The sequence below is a fragment of the Megalopta genalis genome, chromosome 5, assembly GCF_051020955.1.
Source record: "Megalopta genalis isolate 19385.01 chromosome 5, iyMegGena1_principal, whole genome shotgun sequence".
NCBI lineage: Eukaryota > Metazoa > Arthropoda > Insecta > Hymenoptera > Halictidae > Megalopta > Megalopta genalis.
In genome coordinates this window covers 7,496,883-7,520,750 of record NC_135017.1, presented here as the reverse complement: position 1 = coordinate 7,520,750, position 23,868 = coordinate 7,496,883, and the positions used below count along the sequence as shown (strand labels likewise).

Genomic DNA, 23,868 nt, shown 5'->3' with positions numbered 1-23,868 from the left:
GAGAGAGGGAGAAAAAGAGAGAGAGAGAAGGCTCATCGAATCCGCACGCGTGATTATGCGCCGGCATGTAATACAGTAATGCATGGATGCTCGCAACAATATTCGTAAATTTAAATCACTCGACGATTCTCACCCCCGTAAATGCTCGGCGCAGCTGCAGACTATGTCTATTTCTTCCGCATAACACAATTTGTCCCCATTTTCCGTTTACACCTCCGACGCGAGATTTTCCGACACAGAAACTAACCTCGACCACTTCTCTGCCTTCGTAGATCTTGTTTCTCCTACGCCATTGCATTTGTGTAGGATTTTTAAATACTTTTAAATATAGCATTGTTAGATATCACGTTGTTATATCGGAATATTTTTATGTTGTAATATTTTTCTATTGTAATATATTCTTATATTGCAATATTTTTATATTGTAATATTTTAATATTATAATATTTTTATATTGCAATATTTTCATATTGTAATATTTTTATATTGTAATATTTTAATATTATAATATTTTTATATTGCAATATTTTTTCGTATTGTAATATTTTTATATTGTAATATTTTCATATTGCAACATTTTTATATTGTAATATTTTCATATTGCAACATTTTTATATTTTAATATTTTTATATTGCAATATTTTCATATCGTAACATTTTTATGTTATAACATTTTAATACCATAATAATATTTTTACATTACAACATTTTTAGATATAGCATTTTCAAACATAGCATTTTAGAGATATAGTTGGGTTCAATATAGCATTTTAAGTTATAGCAATTTCAAATATGTGCCATCTTTTTTTGCAAATAACAATTTTAAATCTAATATTTAAATATTATAACATTTTTATATATAGCATTTTCAAATATTGCAGTTTGATATATGTATAGTAATTTAAGATATAGAATTTTTAGTTATAGCAATTTTAGAGACAGCATCTTTAGAAATAACCATTTTATACGTATGTAGCATTTTTAGATAAAACATAATTCATATATAACATTTTCAAATGTTATATATAAATATTTATAAATTATTGCAAATGTTATATATATATATTTATAAATAGTCGTCATCGTAAACGAAACACTTTTTTAACTACAGCTATATTTTGCTTTGAACTGTATTTCAAATATAACATTATCAGAAACATGCTTTTTGTTCCAAACGCAAAAAGATTCCCTTTAAAAAATCAATTTCATAGCCTTCCGTCATCGTCACAGACCTGCTCGAAAAACTCGAAAATATCGGCAGAAACTTCGAAGGTCCTCCGACGGTCAGATTCGCCTTACTTCGTGTGACGTCCACGAGGACACGATCTCCCTGGGCCGTCGTTCTTTCGAACGTTTCATCCCCAGCGTTTACGGCGTCCGATGTTGTATCCCGGATCTCCCCCCGGGAAGTTTATTATTCATGCGCCCTATTTTGCAACGTTTTACTTTCATGACTGCTAATAACCCGGGATCTGCGTCTAATCGAATTTATGCAAATGGCAATTAGGTTTACACGACTGTGCACGGCCCACCCCCGCGCGCGGGCGCACTCTCGACCCCTAACACAAGCGCAGTTTGCGTTGGATACGCCGGTATCCATTCCTCCTACCCTTCCCTTTTGCAGAATTTACGATAGGGGGTGGACGAATGTTTAATTTTAATCTAATTTAATTTGTTTACGGGAGCCAGCTGCCGCGGCACGGGCACGTTAACGCGAAAACAAAATGGGACGATCTGTTAGGCGAGCTAGATAACAAATATGACCGAGTAAAATATTTTTGGCCAACCGGAAATAGATGTTAGGCTTGTGATAAACAGAGTGCTTTTAGTATTGATAATTTATGAAGTGGATAAAATAGTTCGTTTCGTTGTTTGCGAGTTATGTAGGGTAGTTTATTTAAACGTTATGTACATATATTTTAGATCATATATTATATATAAAAATTAATTATAATAATAGTTACTGTATAATAATAATTTAATTATAAAATTATACTTACAATTTAATCCCGCTGTACATAATTTTTAATTTAAATAATAATAATTAGTAATGTTATTAATATTGATAAAGATGTTGGGAAAATGTTTCAATATTTAACTGTTTAAAAATCTATACATTCTAGTACATTGTTGCACAGTGCTCTGTACTAAATTTTGTTATTCTAAAACAAACATATATTATTAATATTAATCTGATGATATTAGAAAGAGGTTAGAATCTTCTATTATTTAAGAAAATTGACGGAAAAGCTTATATTAATTTCGACATACACAATGTTGCACCATACTTTAATATGCTGTTCTAAAACAAGCATATATTATAAATATTGGTAAAGATATTTCAGTCTCCTATTGTTTAAAAATCTATACATTTTCATTACCTGCATACAATGTTGCATCGTGCTCCAACTCAATCTCAACTAAATTTTAAACAACAATCAGGAATATCCTACAATAATAATCTTACAATAATATTGTAGGATACGTCCGCTTTATTTACACGGATATGAACAATCGCGAAATTTATTAGACAAATTGAAGACTGCAAAATTCATATGGGAATTTAGAATTGCAAAATTCCACAGCCTGCCTGATACCGTAAGCGGGTCGCTAAACCCCAGAGCCGTGTCGCTATAGAAAGGGAATGCTATATCAGTGTCCCAGCCGTTACCATGTGCTTCCCCAGCATTGCAACTTTTATGCACCTGCAGTATAATGTCGGGAGAACATTATCCGGTGCATGTAGCCCACGGTTTTTCGAACTGATCAATGTTTCACAAACAGTAAACACTGTTCGCAACACTGTTCAAATCTACTTATTCGCGATATTATACAAATCGACTTAATCGCAACACTGTCCAAATCTACTTATTCGCAACATTATATATGCATTTTTTTCGCAATATTGTGCAAATCTAGTTGTTCGCAACATTATACAAATCTACTTATTCGCAACATTGTACAAATATACTAACTCGCAACATTACATATGCATATATTTTTCAAAACATTGCACAAATCTACTTATTCGTAACATTATACGAAACTACTTATTCGCAACATTGTACAAATATACTTATTCGCAATATTATACGAATTTACTTGTTCGCAGCACTATTAAAATCTACTAATTCGCAACGCTGTTCAGATCTACTTATTCGCAACATTGTACATGTTTACTTATTCACAACATTGTACAAAGCTACTTGTTTGCAACACTATACGAATCTACTTATTCACAACATTGTACATATCTACTTATTTGCAACATTACACGAATCTACTTATTCGTAATATTATAGAAATATATTATACTTATTCGCAACATTGTACGAATCTACTTAGTCGCATCACTGTTCAAATCTGCTTATTCGCAACGTTGTACAAATATACTTACTCGCAACATTACATATGCATATATTTTTCACAACATTGTACAAATCTACTTATTCGTAACATTTCACGAAACTACTTATTCGCAACATTGTACAAATATACTTATTCGCAATGTTATACGAATCTACTTGTTCGCAACACTACTCAAATCTACTTATTCGCAACACTGTTCAAACTACTTATTCGCAACATTATACATATTTAATCATTCGCAGCATTATACATATTCACTTATTCGCAACATTGTACAAATATACTTATCCGCAATATTATACGAATCTACTTGTTTGCAACACTATTCAAATCTACTTATTCGCAACACTGTCCAAACTACTTATTCGCAACATTATACATATTCACTTATTCGCAACATTGTACAAATATACTTATCCGCAATATTATACGAATCTACTTGTTCGCAACACTATTCAAATCTACTTATTCGCAACACTGTTCAAACTACTTATTCGCAACATTATACATATTCACTTATTCGCAACATTGTACAAATATACTTATCCGCAATATTATACGAATCTACTTGTTCGCAACACTATTCAAATCTACTTATTCGCAACACTGTTCAAACTACTCATTCGCAACATTATACATATTCACTTATTCGCAACATTGTACAAATATACTTATCCGCAATATTATACGAATCTACTTGTTCGCAACACTATTCACATCTACTGTTCAACACTGTTCAAACTACTTATTCGCAACATTATACATATTCACTTATTCGCAACATTGTACAAATATACTTATCCGCAATATTATACGAATCTACTTGTTCGCAACACTATTCAAATCTACTGTTCAACACTGTTCAAACTACTTATTCGCATCATTATACATATTCACTTATTCGCAACATTGTACAAATATACTTATCCGCAATATTATACGAATCTACTTGTTCGCAACACTATTCAAATCTACTGTTCAACACTGTTCAAACTACTTATTCGCAACATTATACATATTTACTTATTCGCAACATTATACATATTCACTTATTCGCAACATTGTGCAAATCTACTTATTCGCGAAAGCTACACAAATTTCCCAGAACGGTTAATAAGAACCGCGGAAGCTCGTGGAAGATGGCTCTTTTTCGTTTCACTATTCGCGGTTAACTCTGCGCGTCCACTCTCCCTCCCGTCTCCGCCCCCAAGAACCACCCACTAGAACATAACTTTTACATGTTTACTGTTATTTGCCCCGCTATCCACAATCTCTTCGTTAATATTTCAGCCATAATGCATGCCCCGGCGACCGTAATATTTATCTCGGCGAGATAATTCCGTAAATACAAGAACTTCCAATTCCGGCGGCATCTTTCCCCGCCATCTTTACTCCGCCACTGACGAAATTACTTCTCCTCTTTAGCCGTTTCTATTTAAAAGAACTGGCCCCCGTTACCAGCTACGGGGGTTCATAAGCTTCTCTCTTGCGAAAGGAATTTTAATTTCGTTCTCTTTTATTAAAGCTTCCTCTTTTATTTAACGGAGCACACGCGTGCGGGTTCGCGAGATTTCTCTACCGTGCAGCGATTAGGATTAACGTCGATTTGACGAAATAGCATAATAAAGCGGTGCGGGTGGCAATCTGATTGAATTGCCAAGGATTTTTCGAGTTTCGTTTCCATTTTTTCTTTTTTTTTTTTGAAAATTCTTTTATTCGAAGTTAGAGGACAATGTTATATTTTGGCGCGATTTAATGCGAATCATAGCTCGTTCTAATGTTAGCTTAATTGTAAAATGGTGGACTTTGAGTTGTAATTATGGAAGATTGGGTAAAATAATTATTCGTCGATTTAAACAATTTTAAACGTTTATTGAATTTTATTAAACGTTGTTATGTAAGTAATGAGACTTTTCTTAATTATTATTAATCAAAAGAAATCGCGTTAATTATGTGACATAAAGTGATGATCAAGAGCTTAATTCACAATTAATTAATTATTATAATAGCTGAATCAATTATTTGAATTTTTGTTTAATGTTAAAGGGACTAGTTTACTGCGGGTATAATGACTGAAATATTTTTCGTTGATTTTTCTATCATTTGAAATCCGAAAAAATAAATAAGAAACGCTCGACTTTTAACTTTTTTATCTGGGGCCATGACAAAAATTTAAAAAATGTGTATCCTTAATTAATTAGTGTATCAGAGAGTTATTTAAAATAACTCTTAAAATAACTAAAGAGTTACTTTAACATAATAACCTCGATTATCCGAACTAATTAGGGAAACTCCCACTGTTCGGATAATAAAACAGTAACTCACTTGTAAAAGTAATAAATTAAAAAATGATCTATTAAACTACAATGAAACTTAAATATAAAATTATATAAAAATATGAAGTTTATTGCAATAATGATAGATCCGGTTTAGATCTTTGCCGATTTCTACAAATAATAAAACAAGTTGATGTAGATAATAATAACAACAATATGTATGGACAATAAAGAACATAGATTTCGAATGATTGCGATTATAGAGTAGTTTACAATAACAGCTCGAAATTGAAAATTCTTCGTCCGGAATTTATGGCTGCTACACTGTATGCCCTATTGCCGTCAAAGGCTGCGGAACAAATAGGCTCGTACCGTAATAAAAAAAAGAAAGGAGACGAAGAAAAAGAAGAGGGGTCCCGGAATTTTTGCATTTTCTTTGCGAGGCAGTTTCATTAAATCATCGAACCGGCGAGGGGGTGGCGGCGTCGGAATATTGATTGAGTCCCGTCATGAGAGCAAAACGTCTTTCCCCCTGGTATTCCCGTCCTTTTTTCTTTTCGCGGCCCTCGCCGCGCCACGCTCCGTCTTCCGTGTGCCTGCTCGGGCCGAGCACCCCCGCGCGCCAGAACCAACCTGATCCACAACCCCTCTGGAAACGCGTTCCGTGAGAACGCCGAGGTGGCGACAGCTTGTCTGAGGCCATCGCGACAGGATTACTTCGTATGCATCGCGGTCGCGACGATGTAATGCGATTGTAACTACACAAGTGCAACGGCACCTATCTCCTGACACCTTCTCCCTCCATCCCCTTGTTTCTCAACCTTGGCTCTGCTCGCACGTCCTTCTACTTAATCGCTCCTTTTTTTTCCGGGGACCGTTTCGCGTGACGGACGATTCCTTTATCATTTCTCCCAGTCTATTTATTCGACTCTATTCACCGGAGATTTTTTTTTCCTTCGTTTCGTTGGCTCGCTTTGATCGCTTCTTCGGCAGCCATTTCATGCGACAGATTCTAACATTTTCTAGCATTTTTTCAGTCTATTTATCAGACTCTATTTAATGCAGATTCTTTTTATCGTTTTGTGGGCTTGCTTCAATCCTATCTTCGGCAGCCATTTTGTGCGACAGATGACTTTTTTACAATTTCTTGCAATCTATTTATTGGTTTTTTTTCTAGCATTTATTCAGTCTATTTATTAGAGACTCTATTTAATACAGATTTTTTTATCATTTCGTGGGCTCGCCTTGATCGCTTCTTCGGCAGCCATTTTGTGCGATAGATGATTTTCTTTACAGTTTCTTGCAATCTATTTGTTACAGTTTTTTTCTAGCATTTCTCCAGTCTATTTATCAGATTCTATTTAATATAGATCTTTTTACCATTTTATGGGCTTGTTTTAATCGCTTTTTCGGCAGCCATTTTGTGCGACAGACGATTTTTTACCATTTCTTATAGTTTATTTATTAGACTCTATTTGCTATAGATTTTTTTTCTCCTAATACAATGTCTAAATTAGTTTGTCTCTTTTTTAAAGTATTTTCTAATACATTGTCTAAATTAGTTTGTCCTTTTTTTAAGTACTTTCTAATACAGTAACTGAATTAGTTTGTCCTTTTTTTAAGTACTTTCCAATACAGTAACTGAATTAGTTTGTCCTTTTTTTAAGTACTTTCTAATACAGTAACTGAATTAGTTTGTCCTTTTTTTAAGTACTTTCTAATACAGTAACTGAATTAGTTTGTCCTTTTTTTAAGTACTTTCCAATACAGTAACTGAATTAGTTTGTCCTTTTTTTAAGTACTTTCTAATACAGTAACTGAATTAGTTTGTCCTTTTTTTAAGTACTTTCTAATACAGTAACTGAATTAGTTTGTCCTTTTTTTAAGTACTTTCTAATACAGTAACTGAATTAGTTTGTCCTTTTTTTAAGTACTTTCTAATACAGTAACTGAATTAGTTTGTCCTTCTTTTAAGTACTTTCTAATACAGTAACTGAATTAGTTTGTCCTTCTTTTAAGTACTTTCTAATACAGTAACTGAATTAGTTTGTCCTTTTTTGAAGTATTTTCTAATACAATGTCTGAATTAGTTTGTCTCTCTACCCAAATACTTTCTAACACAATGTCTAAATTATTTCGTATCTTAATAATGGCCGCAACGAAATTGTGACTATTTGTTCGTACGGTAAATATATTGAATTTTGTAGCCATTAGGTTGCCTCGCGGTTTCAATATACGGGTTACGGAATAGAAGCTGGAACGAAATTCGAGGAATACTTATTACTGGAGGAATTTAAAAGGGACGAGGCTGATGCATTTTTCCGTAAGGATATCACTGACCGCATCCTTGGAATTTTCAATTTTACGCTCCCTTATGACGAGCGAACGGCTGAAGGTCGAAAATCGAGTCGCGTCCACCTGACGTGGAGAACGTGACCTCGGGAATTCAACGTTTTAAAAATCTTCGTGCCTTCGTACGCAAAAGTCTACGAAAGAATTTGTCGAAGCGGCCGTGAGACACGACGTTGAACAAACGATTAATTATGTATATATATTTAGTATTTATGTATATATACAATAATAAATATAAATAATAAATAATACACATAAATAATAAATAATATATATAAATATTTAAAAATCTATATATATAAATATATTTATACATACATAAAATATCTGGAAGCATTTCGTTTCGATCGACATTTTCATTTCGAAAACTCGCATAGAAAATGAACAAAGTAAAATTGTTATGGAGAGAAAAAGGAACAGAATTAAACAATAGCTCCTTTCTTCGATATTTCGTAGTTGATTTGGACAATTAATTTAACTAGACTTGCGGTTGCTATTCGCAGTCGCTATCGGTGCATTTAACGATTCTGTTCGAACATTTAATAAATCAAATTAATACGATTGACAATGAAAGATACGACGAAGAAGCCAATAATTACAATAATAATAAAGGAACAATAAACACAGTGATAATAATAATAAGGATTCAGGTTGTTGTAATTAGATAGTAGATTTTACGATGATTTGTTTAAATCTCTGTGGGAAATCCTTATAATACAAGATCCATCGCGAGAAACACGATCGAAGAACAGATAGTAATGAGAATATCAATAATAATAATAAGTATACCGCGGATTTTATGCATTTGTGAGAAAGCGGAGCAGGTGTTGTCTAAACTGCTAGAAAGATTAGAATAATTAAAGTCTACTCATATAACATTTCCCACCAGTGAAAATTATTAAAGAAAGAAAGAGATTCCTAAATGACTGCTGTCTTTTCGCAATCAAATGAATGTGAATCTAAAACTGACTAACCAAACTCCAGCAATAATTAGATAAACCTAGAAACGATCAGACAAAGTTGCAACTCTAACCAAATAAACTATTATTAGCGAAGAAATCGCCGAGAACGCGCTCGGAAATCTAAAATCCGCCAAAATATTTTAGTGATCGATGCAACTCCATAATTACAGTAATTTCTTCTGGAAATGCCAAATTTCGGGTTGCTACGATAATGTTGCTATTGATTTAAACTATGTGGCAACAAATTAGAAATAAATAAAGTCAGAAATTAGAATAAAGTCAAATTAGAAATAAGTCATCGTTTTTATTCCAGCATTATTATGTATATATTCGTTTCCACTTTTTTTTCTATTTCGAAAATTCTTTTATTCGAAGTTAAAGGAAAATGTTATATTTTGGCGCGACTTAATGCGAATCATAGCTCGTTCTAATGTTAGCTTAATTGTAAAATGGTGGACTTTGAGTTGTAATTATGGAAGATTGGGTAAAATAATTATTCGTCGATTTAAACAATTTTAAACGTTTATTGAATTAAAGTCCGCCAAAATATTTTAGTGATCGATGCAACTCCATAATTACAGTAATTTCTCCTGGAAATGCCAAATTTCGGGTTGCTGCGATAATGTTGCCATTGATGTAAACTATGTGGCAACAAATTAGGAATAAATGAAGTCAGAAATTAGAATAAAGTCAAATTAGAAATAAGTCATCGTTTTTATTCCAGCATTACTATGTATGTATTCGTATTAATGTACGTATTAATTAACCTTTAGCGGTCGGAGCCATTTCAATTCGAAATTCGAAATACTTTTTCCAACCTGTAGCATTTCCATTTTATAGAACCCAGTGCATCTTATACATGTGAAATCGAATTTTTTGACGCATGCAACAACTACACATTTTACAGTTTTTCTAATACAAACAAATTCGATGTTAAAATTACTTCGAAACATGATAATAACAATTTCCAATGGCACCTTACAGTCGCCACTCGAGTTCAAAGGGTTAATAATAAATATTAACTAATATTCGTATCAATGGCCGTTGCCTTTTCTTCTGCCGATTGCCCCGAGTTTCTATAAAAACGAGCCGCGAGGCCCGAGAAGCATCGCGACTTAGTATTCTCGGATCTGCCGGTTCCAATACCAGCCTTCGAGAACATTTCTGGATGAAATTACTGTATTTGTCTAATTCATATTATTATCGCCGGCTTTATAGCCGGCGAAATACTTAAAACAAACATACAACTCCTTGCAGCCGACAGATGAGTTAAGACCGGGTCTTCTGACTGCCCGGTCCAATGAACTTAACAGCGAGGGCGCGATGGATCCAAGTCCCGGTTCCTTCGCAGCTGTTCACCGCTGACTTACCATCGACCGGCATAAGTGAGCACCACTTCGCCCGGTCAGAGCAGGCTTCGGCCTCATTAATGCTCTAAACTAGACAATAACTGTATTCGTCTAATGACCGAATGAATGCGCATGGTCGCCAAACGCGATCGAACAACTCTGTAAACATTCGTAGAAATCGGTGGATGCTACGGGTAATTTGTCCACGTCCGAAGCACCAGGCGGCTCGAGGCCGCCGTAAAAGGTCGCGGCGATAAGGGCGGCGAGTTAGAGCGACCCAGGGGTGAGATCGCGAGCGGAGTTAGGTGGCAGAGGGGGGAGCTGGGAGTCGCTGGGAAGGTAGGTAACGGCAATGAGAGAGTTTTCAAGGAAGCCGTAGTCCGGACACGGCCGTCTCACCATCAAAGGGACCGTCTCCGATCGCGCATGCAAAATGCAACACGCATACGCCGGTGTTTCGCGCCGCCGATACACGGACACACCGTCGTCTAATTGTCCTTGTCACGCAATCGTCGGTCGTCGCGACGATTCCGCGGCACGACAGTCCAACGACGACGACGACGACGGCGGCGATGGCGACGACGATGGCCAAGATGGCGGAGCCTCGGTCGCCGCCGTCGACGACGCGACGCGACGGAATGAATGAAATTACGCGGAAATTAAGCCCGCCTATCTGGGAATCTTCCTTGGCCGGTGCCGTGATACTTTCTTTTCCGTTCCCAGGAACCCATTCTTCTTCTTCTTCTTTAACTGAACTGTCGATTGCTCGACGGCCACGGAACTTCGCGTTTCTCGCACGCTTCCGGTTTTATTTAGTTAGTCCCGGGTTCGTTTAGTTGCTCCCGGATTGATTTCGTTCGCTCCATGTTTTATTTAGATTGTTCGAGATTTATTTAGATTGTTCTGAATTGATTGAGTCGGTTCGAGATCGATCTAGTCCGATCTAGGCACGTTTAACTCGCTCGAGATTTATTTAATTAGTTTTCAGTTGAGTTTGTTTGTACTAGATTTATTTAGATTTTAGTTTATTTCGGGTTTATTGATTTGATATTATATTGGTTCGTTTAGTTTGTTCCAGGTTTATTGAATTGGTTCGAGATTGATTTCGTTTGATATTGATTCATTTAATTTGTTCTAGGTTTATTTAGTTAGTTCTAGGTTGATTTTGTTTGTACTAGATTTATTTAGATTTTAGATTGTTTCAGACTTATTGAGTTGGATCGAGATTGATTTGATTTGATATTGATTCGTTCGGTCTGTTCTAGGTATATTTAATTAGTTTTAGATTGATTTAGGTTGGTTTATAGGTTCATTTAATTCGTTTTAGGTTTATTATTTAATTAGTTTTCAGTTGAGTTTGTTTGTACTTGATTTATTTAGATTTTAGTTTATTTCGGGTTTATTGATTTGATATTATATTGGTTCGTTTAGTTTGTTCCAGGTTTATTGAATTGGTTCGAGATTGATTTCGTTTGGTATTGATTCATTTAATTTGTTCTAGGTTTATTTAGTTAGTTTTAGGTTGATTTTGTTTGATCTATGGTCATTTAGTTTCTTCTATTTAGATTGTCTAGGTTTATTTAATTGAAACGAGTTTGATTTAGTTTGATCTAGTTTGATTTAGGTTCATTTAGCTGGTTCTAGGATAATTTAGTTCGTTCTAGATTTATTTAGGTTCTTCGACGTTTATTTAATTAGTTTTTAATTGATTTTGTTTGTACTAGATTTATCTAAATTGTTCTAAATTCATTGAGTTGGATCGAGATTGAGTTGATTTGATATTGGTTCGTTCAGTTTGTTCTAAATATATTTAATTAGTTTTCGATTGATTTAGTTTGTTCCGAGTTCATTTAGCTTGTTCCAGATTTATTTAGTTCAATTTAGGTTGAATTAGGTTTAGTTTATTCCGGTTGGTATTGGTTCGCGTTCCAGGTCTATTTAGCTTGATCTATTATAGTTGCATTTGAACAAATATAGTCAAACAGTCAGTTTGATATAGTCAACTCGTAAATAGTCAATTCGTAAAAGCTACTTTCAAACATACAAATAAATTAAAAAATGATTCGGTACCCGCAAAGTAAAAATTCCAATATATAATTACTTACTCGCATACACGTAAATAAAAATCTTATTACCGTCGTCGTTAATCAGATAAAGATCCACACAGTGTGCAAACTAAATTGCTACACATTTGCAACCGAAACGACAGTCACACTGTACGAAAAGAAATCGAAACAACAAACCATCGACAAACCATTCTCCTGAAAATCGCCGATACGAAATGCTCCGCCGTCCGCCGCAGCGAGCGCATAAAATTTGTATTTCGCGACGAAATTCTTCGATCTGATCTCTCACGTGTCGAGAACGCCGCTGAAAAAGTTCACTTATTATAAAATGACCGTCCGGTGGAATCGAACTTTTGTATCCGATAACGAGCAACGCTCGCCGAGAGCCGAGCACAATGCACGAAGCGGCGCGGCACGGCGGCGTATTGTTTCGTGCAAACAGCGAGGATCACACGATCCATTAAGAATCCATCAAAACTTTCGCACTCAGCCAATATTTCAAATATATGTGTACGGGGCTCGCGTGGAACCGTTCCCCGGCTGGCTTTACATACAGACGACTCCGCGTATAGGCGACGCAGTTAGAGAGGGTTGCCGGGGGTTAGAGGGTGAAGAACGCGGTGAACGGGGTGGAAAAGGAGAACGAAATAAGCGGCGAGGGAGAGAAAGAGAGAGAGAGAGAGAGAGAGAGAGAGAGAGAGAGAGAGGAGTCCCGTATTGGTACCGACGAGAGAACAGAGAGCGCATTTAGATGGCGAGCGCAGGGCACGTCGATGCATTCGTAAAGAGAGACGCGGAGATAATGGAACAGGGAGAACGGTGCCAGGACGAGCCTGATATTTTAAGGTCCTTGGGAAATCATATGGGAATTCGATTAGCCGTCCTATTGTCCCGTGTGATTCGCTGTTACCGGCGCGGTATTCTTTTAACGATTTTATTCGAACATTTATGAAAGCAAATTAATGCGATGCATAATTAGGGATGCGACGAAGAGAATAATTATTGTAACAATAGCGGGAATAATATAAGAGCAATAGTAATAATAATAATGATGATGATAATCAACGATAGGAATAACAACAACGATATTAATAATACTAGGAATAATGATAATAATAATAGGAATAACAATAATAATAGAAATAATAATAATAATAGGAATAACAATAATAATAGAAATAATAATAATAATAGGAATAACAATAATAATAGAAATAATAATAATAATAGGAATAACAATAATAATAGAAATAATAATAATACGAATAACAATAATAATAGAAATAATAATAATAATAATACGAATAACAATAATAATAAAAATAATAATAATAATAGAAATAATAATAATACGAATAACAATAATAATAGAAATAATAATAATAATACGAATAACAATAATAATAGAAATAATAATAATAATAGAAATAATAATAATACGAATAACAATAATAATAGAAATAATAATAATAATACGAATAACAATAATAATAGAAATAATAATAATAATAATAATAGGAATAATGATAATAGGAATAACAATAATAAGATTTAGATTTTAACAACAGAGTAGATTTCACGATGATTTTTGTTCAAAAATATGAGAAGTCAATTTAATACGATCCACGACGAGGAATACGATGAAAAATCAGATAATTGTGACAAGTATATTAATAATATTTTATGAAAAAATTAATAAATATTAATAATATTTATGATAAAATTGAGTTTACGTTAACCGAGCCAGTAGAACAATGAAAATAATTAAAACGATGAAAGACCATGGAACGTAAAATTCCCGAAATTCGTAAAAGTCTGCTGCTTTTTGCAATCAACGCAAAACCAGTCGTTTTTGCATAAAATCCCGCAGTCGTGAAATTCGTGAACGTATGCATTTCATTAACTAAAAGATTGCTCACGGTATAAATAAAATATCAATAATACTGCAACGTTCTCTCTTATATTTCGAACATTTTTGAATGTACGTTGTATAAACAATATCGTAAAAATACGGTAAACAGTATACAGAAGAGTATAAAATATCAGAATAATTTACCGCAGCTATTCTATTACTTTCAATCTAGTAAAATTATTCAATAAATACTAAATAATATCGTAAAGAAAATATAACAAATTTTTATTTTACAATCTAAACGTACTAAATTCAGAATTCGCTGTAATAAAAATTCCTCTCGAAAGCTTTCAAAACACGTGTACTTCCACATTCTTGAAGTATGCAACAATATATAAATTAAACTTTATAATAATTACCATCGATTATTAAACATTAATTCCTAATCGAAATGCAACGAGATAACCGCACCGTGAGGCATTGTTATTAACAATTACAAGTCCGCGAAGATCTCTCAATCGGCTGGCAAAAACAGCTTGCTCCCGCAAAACACCGCGCGTTGCCATAATCTTCGCCCGAGCTCTTCATAACGCTCTCTTCTCTTTTTATATTTTTTTTTCCTTTTTTTCTTTTTTGCTATCGGATGGCGGCTGTTCGTATATACTTGATTCGCTACACCTGTTGCTCGCGTTCTCGTTGCAAGAACTATTACCGCGAAAAAGGTAAATGGCAGACATGATGGTAGGGTAGCGTAGGGGGGGGGGGGCAAGGGAGGGGAGGGGGAAAAAGCGGAGGATCGTTCAGCAATAATGTCTTTTAAAGCGGGGAAATCAAATTGTCGGTCCGGCGTTGTTCTCAGGCAATTTCTTCTTTTTTTTCCTTTTTTTTTCGCCAACTAAATAACGGAATTATCCTCCTCGAAGTTTCGCGATGAAACATTCATCGTCGCGCGAATTCGCGTTCTGTCGTACCTGTTGCGTTTACGTTTTTTCGTCGGTCTTTTAACTCTTGTCTGTACATACACATAGTTCGCGGTCATTATCGTGAAATGAGCGGTCGCGGATGAACGAATTAATAGACGGCTCAAATCGAGGACAAATTTTCCTTCGGATCGTAATAATTGCTCGGCGATATTGAAGCTGCGGGTTCAAATTCCAAGCGTTTTCCCGCCAGTCTCTTGCTTTAAAATGGCGGACGGTGTGTCAGAATATTACTAAAACGACGAAGTGCTAAGATAATTTTTACATTAACAAAGTCTAGATTTACAAAATTGTTAATATAAAATGAGAGTAAAAGGAGAATGTAAATCAGAGAAATTATTTTACATTTACAGTTAAAGCGCCAAGGGTTAAAAGTACTTGTTAAACATTGACATAGATTAGTAGATAAATTGCAATAAAATGGTGACATCAAGATTCAAATTCCAAGCTTTTTCCCGCCAGTCTTTTGCTTTAAAATGGCGGACGGTGCGTCAGAATATTATTAAAACGACGATGTGCTGTTCTATGCTTGTTAACCCTTTGCATTCGAGTGGTGGAGGCATCACTAAAAATTTTTTGAATCACGTTCTAAGATAATTTTTACATCAACAAAGTCTAGATTTACAAAATTGTTAATATAAAATGAGAGTAAAAGGAGAATGTAAATCAGAGAAATTATTTTACATTTACAGTTAAAACAGCTTGGAGCGCCAAGGGTTAAAAGTACTTGTTAAACATTGACATGGATTAGTAGATAAATTGCAATAAAATCAAGATTCAAATTCCAAGCGTTTTCCCGCCAGTCTCTTGCTTTAAAATGGCGGACGGTGTGTCAGAATATTACTGAAACGACGAAGTGCTAAGATAATTTTTACATTAACAAAGTCTAGATTTACAAAATTGTTAATATAAAATGTGAGTAAAAGGAGAATGTAAATTAGAAAAATTATTTTAGATTTACAGTTGAAACAGCTTAGAGCGCAAAGGGTTAAAAGTACTTGTTAAACATTCACATGGATTAGTAGATAAATTGCAATAAAATCAAGATTCAAATTCCAAGCGTTTTCCCGCCAGTCTTTCGTCACCAAAATGGCGGCCGGCGCGTCAGAAAGAAGACAAATATTATTAAAACGACAAAGTGCCGTTCTCCGCTTGTTACAAGTACTTGTTAAACATTGACAGAGCTTAGTACATAAATTATAAGAAAATGGTGACGTTATGGTTTCAATTCATAGCATTTCCCCGCCAGTTACTGTTCAACAAAATGGCGGACGGTCATAAGCAGGACAGATATTATTTTAAAGCAATTTAGACGTAAAGTTAAATGTTATAAACCTCAGAGATTCGTATATAAAATATCTACTATTTATTAATAAAAATTTGTAACATAAGGTCCAAAAATACAAAGCATTTTCCGGCCACAAAATGGCGGACAATGTATTCAAGCAACACAGAAACATGTTATTTAATATTAATACATAAATGACAGCCAATCCACTGGCTGTTTATAACAATTGATAATACAAAGTCTAAATTCAAAGTATATTTCCCAGCCGCTTACAAAATGGCGGCCAGCGTTCCCGAAGCAACAATCCAAATAATTGTCCGTAAACGTTCAATTTTCAAGCCACCGTAATTAGATAATCATCGTGTTATATACTTCTAATGAATTGCATAGTTCGCCGGCATAATAATCTGTTATTAGCCAAGATGGCCGGCGAATCGAGCAGATTCCAAGACAGCAGAGCAAACTCGGCGGTCGCGCAGCCCCGCTGGAACAATGTCGATATTAAATTTCTCCTTTGCCCCGATCTCCGTTAATAGGGTGCAAAATTAATTGATCCGCCGAGGGGGTTAAAATTACGTCGGCCAAGAGTGGATCATTTTTGCGAGCGAGGGAACGGCCGCTGCCTCGAACCACGGAGTCCAGGGCCATTGTCTTCATTACGGGAACTTCGTTTTAATAGAGTTATTCGAGGGCCGGTGTTCTTGAAATACTTGACCGAACTTTGCTAAGTTTAAACTCCGCAAGGACGATGGCCGCCGAGTGATGGCTAAACACTCGGGTCGAAGAGGACATTTTCTTTCATACGCGATACATTATTTCGTTTCTTCTACGGTTGTTCCAATATATCACTGAAAAATTCAATTCAATATTGATACAAATTATATATGAATATGGATCTAATGTAACTACAAATAAAGGATAAATATAAATTAAATATATCAAAAAATAAAATAGAACTAGTATAGAAATAAATATAAGAAAAATATAAATATAAAAATTAAATATGAACGAAAGTTAAATATAATCAAAAATAAAATAAAACTAAGAATATAGATAAATATAAAGAAATGGATACAAGTAAAAATAAAATATAAATATATTAAATATGGATGAAAATTAAAAATAAGTATAAATTAAATATAACTGAAAATAAAATAGAACTAAGAATATATTTAAAAATATAAATAAATGAATATATGTAAAAATGAGATATAACTAAGAATAAAATACAAACATCTCTTAAATGTGAATAGAAGTAAAATATAAATTAAATATGAATAAAGATTAAATATAACTAAAAATAAAATACAAATATCTTAAAAACGAATAGAAGTAAAATATAAATTAAATATGAATAAAGATTACATATAACTAAAAATGTGAAATACAAATATCTTAAATATGAATAGAAGTGTAGAATATAAATTAAATATGAATAAAGATTAGTTATAACTAAAAATGAAATAGAACTAAGAATATAGATATGAATAAAAATGAGATATCAAAAATAAATTAAGTATAAAAATAAAAATTAGATATGAATATAAATTGAATATAAATGAAAGTGCATAAATTTTCCTGACAATCTGGACAACTGAAAAATAGTATGAAATTAGTAGCCTCCTTACACCAGAGTGTGTTCTCTAGAGAAATTGGTTTGGTGACCAAGCCATTCCCGTACTTCTTCTCGGTGTAAGTGGATCGAACCGCCAGCTAATGAAATTTAACAGACCTCCCTCTAGAAACACGTTATCGAACTCGAGGATCTGTTTGCTCAAAGAGAATATACTATATCATCATCGTCATTATTCCTATCAATGGGACTAATTGATTCGGAGTAATAGACTAATATAAAATGACTAATATAAAGACTATATATATAAAGACTAATATAAAGACTATATATATAAAGACTAATATAAAGACTAATGACTAATATAAAGACTATATAAAGACTAATATAATAGACTAATATAATAATAGACTAATTGATCCCCTAAACATTTCAAAAATCATAGGGGTACAACGCAGAAATTACGATAATTGTGTTCGCAGATACATTGTTACGGACGAAATGATTTTCAGTGCGTTTTAGTTCAATGAATTAGCTCCAATCAATATTCCGGCCAATCAGTTGACTTAATCCGGACGTTTCTTTTCGGTGGATAGAGAGAGCACGGTCCATGAAACTATCGATTATTCCGAGACAACGGGCTCGTTTACGAATTAATTACGGGCGTTGGTCAGTTTGATCTCAAGCTAATGCGTTTCCTTGCCGTTGCAGAAACACGCATATCCGATTTCCGGTCAGAGGGGAAATTCTATGCCTGTAATTTACGAGGCTCCATAGGTCTCCGGCACACACTTTCCCCATAATGCCTGCAAAACGATACAGGTCATTCGCTGATTACCAGCGTCTGTAATACAGCCGCGGCTTGTAAACCAGAGGATTCGCTAACGGCCGCAATTCCACTTGGCGGGATATCCGAATTTATAAGCTCCTTGGAGTCCCGAACACATTGCTCGTGTTCGCGTGTACTATTTACTTTGACGCATCGTATCATTCGATTCTGTTTCAACGTCTGTAATTCTGCGGGGAAACAATTTCATCTCCGAAATTCACTTATCGGGAACGGTTAGAATATTAATTTTATGTTGTAAATTTTTATGAAGAATTTTTGTGAACGATATGATTTAACAATAAATGGTATTTGGTAGCGATATAGCATTTTGAGCGGAAACGTGGTCGTAAAAACAATTTAAGGAATAAGATGAATGTTAACGAAGGATATAAATAATTTAAGAGAAAAATAAATACTTGCGGTGGTAATAAACAATTTAAGGGGAATGATTATATATTGATAAAGGCAATGAACAATTCAAGGAAAAGAGATAAATATTGACGAAGATAATAGATAATTTAATATTGCTGAAGCTGTGATAAACAATTTATGAACTAAGACTGACAATAATGATAAACAATTTTGAGAAGAATATAAACATTGATGACAATAAGAAAACAATTTAAGGTGAAAGATTAAATATTGACGAAGATAAATAAAAAGATCGATGAACAATTCAAGAAAAGGAGATAAATATTGACAAAGATAATAAATAATTTAATAATGCTGAAGATGATAATTTATGAACAAATACTAAGACCGACGATAATGATAAACAATTTTGAGTAGAATATAAACATTGACGACAACAATAAACAATTCAAGGTGAAAGATTAAATATTAAGATAAAAATAAATAAAAAGATAAATATTAACGAAAATAATAAATAATTTAATATTTGTGAAGATGATAAACGATATATGAACTAAAATTGACAATAGTGATAATCAATTTTGAGAAGAATATAAACATTGACGACAATAATAAACAATTTAAGGTGAAAGCTTAAATATTAGCGAAGATAAATAAAAAGAAAATAAAAAGAAGATAAATATTAACGAAAATAATAAATAATTTAATATCTGTGAAGAGATGATAAACGATATATGAACTAAAATTGACAATAATGATAATCAATTTTGAGAAGAATATAAACATTGACGACAATAATAAACAATTTATGGTGAAAGCTTAAATATTAGCGAAGATAAATAAAAAGAAAATAAAAAGAAGATAAAAAGATATATGAACTAAAATTGACAATAATGATAATCAATTTTGAGAAGAATATAAACATTGACGACAATAATAAACAATTTTAAATGAAAGATTAACGAAGATAAATAAAAAGATACCGACGGTAACAATGAACAGTTCAATGTCAACACGTACGAACACAGTGTCGACGATACCAGAGACTGCAAAATGTACCGGGTGTCTAAAAGCATCGTTAACCGGCGACAGAAACAAAAATCGACGAGATTCGCAGATATTGCCGGCAGACTTGGTTGCGAAGCTTCTGAAACACGACTTATCTTCCGTCCGAACAACTGTCCAACATTCGCGAAGCCATAATTCGCCGGGACGCGAATAAATATTCAGGAACGTCACGGCTCGGCTGTACTCGCAGAAGCGGGCACCACCTCCCAAAGGTGTTGCTAAGCGGAATAAATGGCGAGAGGTAGATGATAGGTTGAAACGGGAGCACAGACTAATGGAAATAAAGTCACCGATGACAGGATAGTAAAACAGTAATCAACACTGCTCCGATATCGGCGAGCTATAATTTGTTGACCATCGCGCTGAGAGAGAGAGAGAGAGAGAGAGAGAGAGAGGGGTGAGGGTGGGGGGATGATGGCAGGCCAATCGGTCAAACACCTACGTGTCAGATGGTTGTCTGTCTCTGCGAAACTGCCAATAAACTCGCAGCCCCATGAACGAACAGATTAATGCTATAACGCGGATCGCTAATTCTTGGCTCTGCTTGATTGAAAATGGTCGCTGGAGCGGTCAAATTTACCGCCAAAATTTCAGAAGCGCGTGAAAAGTCATCTTGGAAATTTGACTTTTCGCGGGAGACTTAGAAATCTATTGGAGGATTTGGAAATCAACGAGACATTTTCTGTGGACATTTTTAGACTAGGAACTTTCAAAATGGCCGTGGAAATATTGAGATTTGTCGCCAAAATTCGCGTGACGAAAATGGCACTTTTCAAGTCTATTTCTTTTGGAGATTTGAAGGTTCAATCACTGTGGATATTTTTTATATTAGAGGCTTTGATCGAAAATGGCCACCGAGATGCGCGAATTTACTTTATATAATATATTATTAATTAATATATTAATATATTATTAATTATTTAATATCAATATATTAAAAATATAATAATAATGTATAAATATGTAATATAAATATTTACATAAATATAAATAATAATATATATTAACTAATAATATATTAGCTCAACATAGTTAAAAATAACCCAATTTTCACACCAAAAATCTCGCTAACTGCAAGATTAATGCTGCAACTAGTGCAGTCAATAAGCAACGGCTTATAAAAATCCACATTTATTATAGATCAGCGTCCAACCGGCCAAAAAACGATAGCCGTCGCAAAAATCCTCCCTTAACTCAAGTCTAGCTCGCAATTTCGACGGTGCCGCGCATAATTCTCCGCCAAAAATCTCGTTAACTGGGAGATTAGAGTCAGCAGAATCGCGGGAGCAATGAGTATAGGCAACCAGAGAATCCAGTGGGAATAACGATGCAAAACGCGTGCACAAAGCATCGTAGTCACGTGCTCGTCGTAAAGCAGCTCTAAACTTGCGTATCCGCGACGAAACTATTTATCGATCCCAATGGGATACAACATACTTATTTTTATGAGACGTAGAACGCGCCCCGGGGGACGGTTTTATCGTTTGTTTCTAGTCGAATGAAAATTCGTACGATCGAATCTCTTCGACGGCCGCGGCGACGACGGCCGCGCTCCTCCGCGCTTCTCGGCAGACACCGAGAGACGGGTACACACTCTCGAGAACAACAATCCTGTTTCGCGTGAATTCGTTAGCGAGAAGTGCATACATATTTTTATTGGACGCGCGCGGAATTCGTTCCAAGATAGCGTCTTCAAGCGAGACCAAAACTTGTTCGTTCGAATCGAAACGTCGAATTTATTTATTTCCGCCAGTACAATCATATTCGATTTTAACGATCCAGGGCAAAAACAGAGAACGAAACGAATCGAAGAGGAAATTATTTTTTTGCGCGAGCGGTTAGACTGCCCGAAACTTAATAAACGATTGATAAACAATGGACTGTCGGTCGGCCATTGGCGTCCGTTGCCCGTTGTTTTTCGGTTTGCTCTGTTTTCGTTTGTTTCAATCGTCAGTGGGCCAGGAGAGAACAACAACAACAACAACCATTAAACGCGACAATTTTTCCATTTGAACTGCATTTGTTGGGAAGATCGTTCGATAACACGACTCGGATAAGTAGACAATTGATAATCGGATTTTTCTAACAAAATACAGCATCGATGTTTGAGAAAATTAGCGTTGATCCTACCGAGCATTAAAAGCGACGAATATGCGTTGCTCTGTAAGAATGACGAGACTGAAATTATTTGGACCTTTCACAATTTTTATTACGACGCGTGTACAGAGTGTCCCAAAAATGTCTCGCGATCTGGAAATGGGAGGTTCCTGGGGTCATTTGAAGAAACTTTTTCCTGAGCGAAAATGCAATCCGCGGCTTGGTTTACGAGTTATTAGCGAAAAACGGTGACCAATGAGAGGCGAGATCAGCTGGCGCGAGTCGGCCGCGCCAATGAGCGGAACTGTGCTTCGTGCGCTCGTTAGCTGGGCCGCCTGGCGCCAGCCGAGCGCGCCTCCCATTGGTCACTGTTTTCCGCTAATAACTTGTAAACTAAACCGCGGATTGCATTTTCGCTAAGGAAATAGTTGCTTCGAATGTCCTCAGGAATCCCTCATTTCCAAATTGCGAGACATTGTCGGGACACCCTGTATAGACCGAGGACGATATTACCGCAAGCAACCGGAGCACTATAATCCGTAGACGATATACAATGGGTTTTCTTGTTACGTTTGCAGGCTCCCTTGGCACTTCGGTGTTCGACACGGACGTGTATCTCGTCGGCGCCAGCGGGGGCGTTTATGCTCTTCTTGCGGCTCACCTCGCCAACGTCCTTCTCAACTACAACAACATGGAGTTCGGCATCGTACGATTAATAGGCATCTTCGTGATCGGTGAGGCTTCAGTCGCTGCTACGATGTTCACAATTTAGTGCACGGTCGGCACGGATTTCGAGGCCAGATTCAATTTTATGGTTAAACTTTACTTTACGGGTCCAGAGATTTTTGGCTTTTCTAGGCACAGTCCCGTAGATTTTGTCGAGGAGACGCCAAAAATCCAAGTCCCAGCGCGCGGAAATCCTTGGTTCAAAAGTTACACGCGTTCGAAGTTGGATTTAAAGTTTCATACGCATCCAGCACAGTAAATTCTCCCCAATTGACGCTCAGATTGCGCACAAAAATGAGTAATTTGGGAAGAGGAGATATAATCGGCGATTATAAAAATAAATATAATAATAATAAAAAAAAGTAATAAAAATAATAATAAGAAAATAAAATAATCGTATCTCCGCTTCCCAAATTGTCCATTTCTGTGTACAATCCGAGCGTCAATTAGGGAGACTTTACAGTACCGCCTTCATTATACCGGGTGTCTCGAAAAAAAACACCGATCAAGTTATTCCTTAATTAAAAAATTCAAATAATTGAACACCGATTTAACGCCCGTTAGCAGCACAAATTCTGAGTAAATCGACATGGCAGGTGTCTCGATAAAAAAAAGACAGCCACCCTACCGACTTACCCATAACCTGTTCACCCAAATAAATAAATAATATATCATATTATAATATATATATTATAATATTATATATTAT

General features: G+C 35.0%; 1 protein-coding gene across 2 annotated transcripts in view; it reads left to right on the top strand.

Moving 5' to 3' along the window:
- Positions 1 to 23,868, top strand: part of stet (stem cell tumor) — a 763,180-nt gene that overhangs the window by 726,777 nt on the left and 12,535 nt on the right. For both annotated transcript variants that reach the window (XM_076522434.1, XM_076522433.1), the window contains one exon: positions 23,012 to 23,167. In XM_076522434.1, coding sequence (XP_076378549.1) covers positions 23,012 to 23,167 — 156 coding nt within the window. The remainder of the gene's footprint in view (positions 1 to 23,011; positions 23,168 to 23,868) is intronic.